The sequence below is a fragment of the Paracoccidioides brasiliensis genome (genome assembly GCF_000150735.1).
Source record: "Paracoccidioides brasiliensis Pb18 unplaced genomic scaffold supercont2.4, whole genome shotgun sequence".
NCBI classification, from domain to species: Eukaryota; Fungi; Ascomycota; class Eurotiomycetes; order Onygenales; family Ajellomycetaceae; genus Paracoccidioides; species Paracoccidioides brasiliensis.
Window position 1 is genome coordinate 1,110,743 of NW_011371361.1, and position 9,697 is coordinate 1,120,439.

At 47.0% G+C, this 9,697-nt stretch overlaps 3 protein-coding genes across 3 annotated transcripts; 1 reads left to right on the plus strand and 2 right to left on the minus strand.

Annotated features, from left to right (window-relative positions):
- Positions 1-1,250: 1,250 nt before the first annotated feature.
- On the plus strand, positions 1,251-3,532 carry PADG_03863 (histone acetyltransferase NGG1; the record flags this gene model as incomplete). Its single annotated transcript, XM_010760914.1, has 3 exons — positions 1,251-1,794; positions 1,967-2,460; positions 2,528-3,532. The coding sequence occupies 3 exons, from the start codon at positions 1,251-1,253 to the stop codon at positions 3,530-3,532; spliced, it is 2,043 nt and encodes a 680-aa protein (XP_010759216.1).
- Positions 3,533-4,160: 628 nt separating this feature from the next.
- On the minus strand, positions 4,161-6,064 carry PADG_03864 (nitrogen permease regulating protein NPR2; the record flags this gene model as incomplete). The annotated part of the gene is made up of 4 exons (XM_010761329.1): positions 4,161-5,180; positions 5,263-5,399; positions 5,498-5,929; positions 6,022-6,064. 4 exons carry the CDS (start codon positions 6,062-6,064, stop codon positions 4,161-4,163), a joined length of 1,632 nt encoding a protein of 543 aa, XP_010759631.1.
- A 1,029-nt stretch (positions 6,065-7,093) lies between these two features.
- Positions 7,094-8,035, minus strand: PADG_03865 (uncharacterized protein; the record flags this gene model as incomplete). Its single annotated transcript, XM_010761330.1, has 1 exon — positions 7,094-8,035. The coding sequence occupies one exon, from the start codon at positions 8,033-8,035 to the stop codon at positions 7,094-7,096; it is 942 nt and encodes a 313-aa protein (XP_010759632.1).
- Between the last annotated feature and the right edge of the window lie 1,662 nt (positions 8,036-9,697).

A 9,697-nucleotide genomic window follows, 5' to 3' on the forward strand; every position in this document is an offset into this window, starting at 1 on the left:
CAGTTAGCTTAACCCCACAGGTTAGTTTCAGTCACGGTAGGGTAGCCATCAAGCTACATAAGTGGCCATAGGGCACACTTTGGCCGTCCTTTGTTAATCGCCAGTGGTACAGACTGTTAACAGACCACCACCCTCACTAAGACGTTGGAAGGTGGAACTCATCCTTGCGAATAATAGCGGTCCATGCAACCACAAGGGTAAGGTCAAATTTTAGGACAGCGCCGCGACTTGTGATACATAGCAGATATGTAGACTATTTCTTCCTGCAAGTCTCCCGAGCAAGGTGTGGCACCTCGGATTCCGCCTCTTCTAGAAACACATTCGCACGGTATTTGCTGTGGAAGGGGCCGGCCAAGGGAGAAAGGAAAAAAACTGCAGAGGCACAACAGATGCGCCCCCTTGTTAGTTAGCTGAACAAACATCCAATGTTCAAATGGGAGATAGTTTGAGCTGAATGTCCTCTCATCATTCCAAATTTCCTAACCACATAGGCAGCTTCTTAATCGAACGGGATCGGATGATTATCCCAAAGCGCAGAAGCTAAGCTCCTTCAGACAATAAATACCATACAAAATCCTGATTGACGAGACATTCAGAAGTTACATTGATTAGTTTCTTCTCGACACAAGTAGTTCCTAGAACTTACATTACCCTCTTCGGGACTAGCATAGCGGACTCGAAGCGTGCAAACTCTGGAGATGAAGGCCAGAAGATTGCCAAAATACCAAACTATTTCTCTATCTTCAACCTGTAGCTCACAACTTTCAGCTGAGTCCAACCAACCACCCAGTACAAAAGAGCAGCGCTAAACCAGATACGGGCTACCTCCATATCAAGTCACGTGATATATATGACCTCAAGTTCGCGAGCTAACTTTATCCGAACGGCGAAAATTGATGGGCCGAAGAGCATCGCGAAACATGCGCGACCAACCAGCTAAAAAAGAGACATCGTCGAGATATACCAATTGGAGAAGGCTGTGCAATTTGCGCGCGAATCAACTCTTCCCATCCTTTGTGAGCTCTTACCCTGGGACTATATCTGTCTAAGAGACCATCGAGAGACGCTCTCTGTGGACGATTCGATTCGCAAACTGACTTTCTCGGGGTATCTCTCAAGGCGTGGTAGAATAGCCCGTCGTTGCAGCAACAAGTTTGAGAGCGTCTCATACCGTCCGTCCCTTGTCTAGACGTGCTGCCATTTTCAGTCTCTGAACTGTGAAAGCAAACCTCCATGAGGTATCGGCCAACATGCCTCCGCCGCTCGCAAACAAAGGCAAAGGAAAGGGCCGCGAGGTCAGACGATCTCGCAGTCGCAATACCACTCCAAGCTCTGTCAGCACTAGCACCGTAACCGGTATTGGTTATCTAGACAACGACATCTCAAAGATTCTGGTTTCAACCTCCGTGCAGTATTCCGACATTCTCGATAAGCTGGGCGGAAGTGGTCAGATCCCCGAGCCAAAGGCTCTTGAGTCGTTGGTTGAACACCTCAAAACTCTGAGCCAGTTGGCCGAAGTCAGAAGCGATGCGTGTAATGCGGGAATACGGGATCTATCGCAGAAACGCAAGGAAGCATTTGAAGAACTGAGGGAACGCGAACAAATAGACCGAGATGCAGAAGAACGATTGAGAATGAAGAGAGAGGCAGACGATGATGAGGACATGGGGCGGGCTTCAAAGGGAGGTAAATTGAAGAAGAGAAAGGATAGAGGGGCTGCCAAAGAGGAGAGACCCTTATCACATGGAGCTCATACTGTAGCCAGACAGGATGGAGCAGATATGAAGTCAGACAGTAAGTCCATATTTCCTTGTCTTAGCTCCAGCCATGCTGTATTTCACTTAACTTCCTTTTGGTGTTAATAGGATCTAATCTGTCTCTTTGCATTCACACACTCCTCAAATCTGTGCCTATTTGTTTCCGTCCAGCTCTTGTTTTCCTATTTTGGATCTAACTTAGCATATAGTCCCTCATCGTCGCAGTGGGAAAGATGCAACCAGAACAGCTTCGCCTCCATCGAAAAAATCAAAAATTATCGTGTCAAGCACTTCTTCTCTCTCTCCAACACCATCTCCAACCGCCACCGGCGCCGGAGATCAGCTCTCGGCTGCAGGTTCGCCTGACTCGATGGATAGTTCTGATTCCCATCAGCCCGAACCTGCGCCCTCTGTTCAGCAGTACCAATTTTTTGGCCCTGATCCGCTTACGTTTGATGATCCCACCATTTATCATATCCGAGATGTTACCGTTGACATGACAGACGAGGAGAAGAAGGAGATATATTGTGTCGCTCAGTTTCCAAAGAGCGATCTTAGCCATTTGATGACAGGAACCCCTCCAGACAAAGATTTCAGTACTTCAAAACCAACCAACCAAGTCAGCGCCAATACGTTTGCTACCTATATTGAGCCGTATGTTCGTCCTCTCACGGAAGAGGACATTGCGTTTCTCAAAGAGAGAGTAAGTTGATTGTCAACACTTATTATAGGTATTTTTCTGTGACAATCCACTAATTTTTGAAAATCAGGGTGACCGCACAACTCCTTTCCTTATGCCACGCCGAGGCAAGAAACACTATACTGATATCTGGGCTGAGGAGGATGGGTCAATCAATGTTGATTCGTCGAATCAAGAGCGAGAACAGTTACCTCTGAATCAAGGTCGCGGCAGTATCGACCAAGTGACGGATGAAACCGCAGAAACTCAACAAATCTCTGCGCCACCCCTAGTCAGCCGCCTGTACTCGTTGTTGCGCTTCGAACATCGCACACTTCCAGTTGAAAGTGCTGCTGGATCTACTTCTAATAATGAGGATACTAACATGAATGGCACCATGAATGGGGATGCAATGGATTTAGACAATCTGCTTGGGGTAGAAACTGAGGCCAAACCATTGAACTCTGCCACCACTTTTGCTGATGCTTCCCCGAACGGTTTCAAAGTACCCGCCGCTAAGCTTGAACACGGACAGCTCGACGAGAGACTGAAAGCCGAGCTTCGATACGTTGGGCTTTTCGGACAAAATGATAACCCAGACTACGACGCGCACTATGACGATGATATCGCGGAACGTTTACGTCTCCTGCAAGCAGAGCTAAAGAAGCAAATGATCATCAACGGGTCTCGCAAAGCACGTCTACTAGAGATCGCCCGTGAACGCCTTGCATACCAAGAATACAGCACGATCCACGACGACTTGGATTCACAGGTGCAGCAGGCGTATCTCAAACGCACGCGCACGCTTGGCAAGAGCAAGAAAGGCTCGCAGGCTAAACATAGACCGGGCGGAGCTGGTGGCGGAAGCCATCTTGTCGCATCCAGTGCTTCGGGGATTGGCGTAAGCAGACCTGGCATTGGCGATGTGGCACGCACGCTGATGGATCGCCGGAAGCGGTGGGCTGATTGCATTGGGCCTGTGTTTAAGGATTGTAAAACGACAGTGCCAGGGAAGGATGAGAGTATTTTTGACCCAGTGGTGATGGAGGAGTATGAAAAAGCGGAGGTGGAGGGTTGGGATGAGGAGCAAGAGTAGGCGGAAGAGATTTTCTTATTTTTTTTTTCTTATATTTTTCCTTATTTTTATTTCTTAACAGCGATATGTACAACTTATCTTTTTTTTTTTTTTTTTTTTTCTTTCTCTCTCGTCTGGGATGGGATTTGCGGTATGGAACTTCTGGATTGGGTGGGATTCTCGCTTTTCATGGCGTCCGGTATCATTATCATGTTCTTTGTAGTCTTATGCCAGCGGTTGGCGTCTACGGGCAAGTTTTGGGATGGGCTTACTGGGACCTGGGCTTTGTTATCAAAGGAAGGACTCGATCTTCAGTGTGCAAAGTGATGGCGTTTCAAATATTATCCGCATTTTAATACAAGATCTCTTGAGTCTTGTTCGTTTCTATTTCCACCCACCTCACATTTTATGTGCTCCGAAAAGTGACATTCGATATCCTCACCTTCCGCCAACCTAAGTTGAGAATTTCTAGGAATTTGGAAGGCTGGTGGCAAATATCCCGTCTTGAATTCATGTGTAAGAACAGCGGTTTCCTATACTAGCATGAAAGCGTGCATCCGACCAGGTGTAACGAATATATACTCTCCCGCATGGTAACGGGGGGAAAAGCAAGGATCAGCTACTAGAACTTGGAACTTCAGTTGCTACCCTAGCGATCAATAATTTGTACTTCATACGGATACCTCTTCAGCCGATTCGTAAGTTCCTTCTCACTAATTTCCAGCTCTGTGCATATTTGATCAAAGCAGTGCGCCCCATCGAGATATTTCCTCAATGACCTGTCATCAATCACAACCTCCTCGTCGTCCTCCAAATCATACCCATCTTCCCTATCATCCTCAACGGCGATGTCGTTATCGCCATACGAGCCACGCGATACAATCATCGTACTGACATAGTCGTTTCCGGATCGTGAACCTATTGACCGATGACTCCGGGTAGATAAGCGACGTCCTCCTCCTCCCGCTATATCTACACCACTGCCTGTAAAAGACCCATTCCTAGTACTTTGTGAAAGGGAGGATGATGGCGACGAGGACGGAAGCTCCTGACGACTCTGTCTAGCTGGCCGTGCAGGGGATTTCGTTGCATATGCATATTTATGCACACGGTACAAAAACCCCTTTATCACACCAAATGTAATGAAGCGTCTGAGATCTATGTAGGCAAGCTCGTGCAAGTGTTCGATGTACCATTGCTTTACAGTCTTGCCCTGCCTAAGACTAGCGTAAAGCTCGACCAGCCCGACTCCGTCAACGATGCTGCCGCATTGGTTGGCACCCATGATTCCAGATTTGCCGGTAAGTGGCCACATTTCATCATAATCTAGGTGTTCGTCATTTTGGGCCTTCGAACTGCATCTGGGGCCAGATGATAGGGAAGATGGCGTGAAGGGTGTGAATGTTTGTGGTGCTGTTACACTTTGGGTGCGTGCGAAACGTGTGTTTACATATTGTGCGCATTCGCGTTGCATTTCTTCATCCACTGCGATGGTTGAACCGAACTGTGCTGTTGGCGCATATATCGCATTGAAGGAGAAGATGTCTAGGAGGAATATGCACCCGTAATAAAGGAGGTGTCGGATTGCACTGCATGTGAGGGAGAAGTCTGCGTCTGCAAGTGTGGCAATTATACGAATGCTGTTGACGCCGTTGATGAAAGGTACGATCTGACAATTAGAAGTAAGAATTATTTATCCTCCTAAAGAATCAAGATTTGAGCTCACGACTGATTGCCGCGAGAGAACTCACTCTCTGCATTGTTAGATCCCAGCTCTCATCCACGAAAGCTTCGTAACGAACAGTAAAGAGTGGTACTTGCCACGCCTTCACCTTTGGTGGTGAGGGATAGAGAGGAAATAGTTTGATATTCAAAGTGTTGAGTTCATCTGGGGAGAGCACTCAGTTACTGGCCGGATAGGAAGATTATAGAACAACCCAGGAAAACAACTGGAAGGCATATTTTTAAGGAAGGAGAATGCCATACCAATTGGGATCATGCATTCGCAGTAATTATTCAAATCCTCCATCATCGTCTCACAGAGACTGTAAACTTTTCCCTCCCCACCTTTTGAGAAATCTCTCGACAAAAACCCAGACTGTTCTTCCAGGCCGCACATCAAATGCGCCAGCTTCTGCACTACGCTTTTGAAACTGCCAAATTGCTCATCTTCAGCCAGAACAATGCAGAAGTTGAATATAAACTCATTTCGGTCGTAACGCGGTGATGTCATGCAGACTGGGTATCCGAGGATGCGATATCCGCCCAAGCAGACGTGAATCAGGTTGCCGCATAGCTCCTGTCGCGGAATCACGAAGAAGGATATGTCGGAAAAAGAAATCAGTGGAGGCTGGTTCGGAGGCGCTGTTGGGGATGGTACGATGGCTCCATCGGGGACCTGATGAACAACTTTTGGGCCTGCGTTCAGGGGCGTAAATAGTTATTAGTTTTATAATGACCAAATGTAAACAGTTGGCGCCTAGATGTAAGTTATACGACCGATATCTTACCTTCCTGGGTGTCAAACTTGCTGTAAAATATTGCATGTATCATTTTTGCTGCTGGAGATTGTATAGCATTATAACTATACCAGTCGCGGAATTCCCTCTTGCGTCATGATGAGGTCTTCCTCAGGGTAGATGACCAAAGATTACAAAATAGTTCAGCTTGCCCATGATTGACAAGTGTCTGCTATTGTGTTTTGTCAAGCAGATATGGCTATAAATAGTAAAATATAAAATATGTCCATACTTGCTGAAGGTTTTGTCCTTGATGAAGATGACGAGAAGCTTAAGTCACATGTCCCACACACCCAATTAGTTCTAAGGTGAAAGCCAGTTTCTAGCTCATGCAATTTGTTGGAGATGTAATTTTCATTTTTACTAACTGAGATACAGTAATGTTAATTTTGATGTTGAACTCGACATGCCCCCTTTGCTCAGTAGCCCCATATGCATCGCAAGGAGAATGATAGGCGTCTAGCAAGGAAAAAAGAATTGCGTAAAGAAATAAACCAAAGCCTCTTTAAAGGAGAAATATCAAGTAATCGAATCGACGACGCTCAACACGCTATTCCCTCAGCCACATAAACACATAGGAGAGATAAATCACGGACTGGCTAAATTAGCAAAGCGCCTCCCGGTTACATAAAGTTCGAGAAAATTAAAAAGAAAAAAAAAGAAAAAAGAAAAAAAAATCATAGAACAGAATTTCAAATGGAAAATGGAACAATGAGGTTCGCTGAATCACTTGGAAAGTGCAAGCAAAAAGAGAAAAATCTATTCGGGGAACCACCTGTAGAAACGCGAGGGTTGGAAATGATGCAGAGAAGCCGTAACGATCAGGGTGAACGCCAGTCTAACAAGGGTAGGAATGGAGAGAAAGAAAGGAAATTGAACAAAACAGAGTGGAAATGGGTACAAATCATAAAATGCATCATGGAATAAGTATGTTAGCCGAGCCATCCATCCAGGGCGGGCAATCAGAAATTATGTTTTCAGGAAAAGGCCAATAGGATGCCCTCTGTTGATATTGGTAGAGCAACTGGCTTTGAGAGGCTTATTGTCAGGGGTACCTCGGGCCCTACGTGGCGGGGCTTGACGACGATCCGACAGCGCGTCTAGTGGTGATAGAAGGGCTCAGTAAGGCTGGCCCAGCAGTCCCAAGCCCGTTTGATATTGGGGCGGATCTCTGGCTGGAATTCGTCGGGCGTGGGGTTCTATGAGTGTAAAGTTCACCCGTGCTAGTTGACGATGAGGAAGAGGGTGAGTGTACTGGCAAGTTGGTGAACGTCATGTTCAGTGGTTGACCGGTTCTGATTGCATCGATCATCTCTGTATATCCATTACGTTCTGAGGCTTCTTTCAGCCACTGCTCCCAGTCTTCGTCGAGGGAAACGTCGGCTCCCTGTTGTCTGGCTTCTGCTGCCTGTATCAAACGTCGGTTTAACGTAACGCCATAACTTTCCATTTCAGCGCCATCGTCGCTTGTTTCTGACTCATCTTCCTCCTCACTTTGTAGCTCTGATATGATCTCCAACTCTGGGAATTCGCATTCAACTGCTGGTTCTCGAGCATGCTGATCTCGAGGACTCTCCTGCTCGTATGAATGAATATACACAGATGGTGGTATTGGCGGGGTCGCGGCCCTAATGTCGTCTGCTGTAGTATCTCTCACTTGGACCGCCTCATCCCGTTCGTAGCGATCTCTGGCGGACTTTGTACCCTCCCAACGGCAGAGAGAAGCAATTTCAGCTTCCGTCAACCCTAGTTCGTCAAACGCTTTGAACAATTTCCGATGCCATGTGAAACGACCCAACCGCATTCGGTGTGGCGGATATGAATAGTCGAGCCCCGGATATTGAGCTTCAATGCAGTCGAGAGTGCCATAGAAAGTCGACGTTTCGATACGAACCTCGGGAACCAGATGCCGAGTGATGAGGGACGCAAATGACGAGGGTTCGTTCGTGCGAGGCTTCGGGAAGATCGCGTTGTACACAAGTTGAGACAGCGAAGGCTTATGCATGGTGGGTGAGCAGGCGTTCGATGTTGTCAAGTTTCAAAGAAAGGAGAAGGCAAAGGCGAGGTAGAAATAAAGGGGATAAAATTTAAGCTCTGAATGAGATAGATGGTCTCGGAAGTATTTAAGATGGTTGTGAGGTTAATTTTCTCGAAGTTAAACCTTATCGATAAATAGGACGCGTGGAAGTAACTTAGGTTTGGGAGCAAAAAGAATGTGGATAGATCTAGAAGTCCACGTAAGTTTCCGGCTACAATCAACTCTTCCACATTGCTATGCATTCACATCATCGAGGAAATTCCTAAGCTCAGGTGACGATATAATGATATGTAGAAAGGGAGCTGGCGGCCGCAGCACCAATAACTGGAACGAGAAGCTCCTGATATTGTTCCGCTGTTCCTACAATTCCCGTCTCTGCCAATTTCTGTTCCGTATCTCCCCTTTACCAGGAACTTGGGTATAATTTTTCAGTCTCCAGCTTCTCGTGAGGTTTTATTTCGGGTTATCTCAGTAAACGGAGTATCACGAGTTGATAAAGCTCACGGGTTGTTTCGCGAGTCAGGTTGCGCTGAAGATCACGCCAGACACTCTGCAACTAGCGACGGTAGGGTTGAATGATCAAGTTATTTTAATCACTTCGTTTATTCTGATGGTCAAAGAGGTATGTATCACTTCCAGAAGTGGCTCCTGCGAATACTGCACCCGCGAAATTTCGAGGTCCTGGCGTTTGAGATAAAGATGGCAATCTGGGAAGTTCGCACTGTACCCGGGTTTTTGAGGCAACTTTGGGGTGTTCTCGTCTTCGGACTGCTCCTGGAGATTGGCTGGATATAAAGCCGGATTTCGTGGGTCTGCAGGAGGTAGTTAGTTAAATAACAGTGGAGGCTTGGGTGGTCGTGGTCAAGACGTGGTTAGAGTTGCTGGTGGAGAGTTTGCCGATTTGGGAGCCCCAACCAGCGTTGCTATTTAAAATATTCGCAAAACAAGACCAAAACGGATGTGCTCTGTGGGGATGATTCCAATTCCAAGCACATCACACCCCAACGGTCGAGCAATCCTGTGAGACAGGCGCTTCAAGGAACACAGTCAACCCAAGTGAAATCGATTTTCGCGGCTGATTTATATATAGAGCCGTGCTGGCTAGACTCTCTTCAGCGATATGTGAATCATTGCTCTAGGGACGATGGTAGTTACCGATAAACTAGTTAACTAATCACACCTGAAGGAAAGATTGGCCAACAGTGATTCTAGCTGAGAAAAGTGCCTGGCCCAGGAACCGTGAACTTCGAAGTCTCACGCTGAACCTGACGAGAGAACCGGAGGGCATGGGTTATTATTTAACCACCTGAGCATTTAACTATATGCAGAGCAGACGGCAGCATGGTGTTGGCAGCTAGTTAGTTACATGCAGAGTTGGGCTCAACCTATCGGAGCCTGGCTGGTGCTGCTGCATATCTAAGCATTCAGGTCGGTCACAGCACATGTTCGCAAGAATGTCTGGCCCGCGGGTTTCCTTCTTTATATTTTCGCACCAGCATCGGCAAAATTCCAGAGGCTCCAGCTCATCGTTCCGTATCCAATCATTCTTGTGGCGGGCTCCCTTGCATTCCCTGATCCTGGCTAGACATGAAAGCAGCCGACATGCCACCCAGCCTGGGCAAGGCAGTG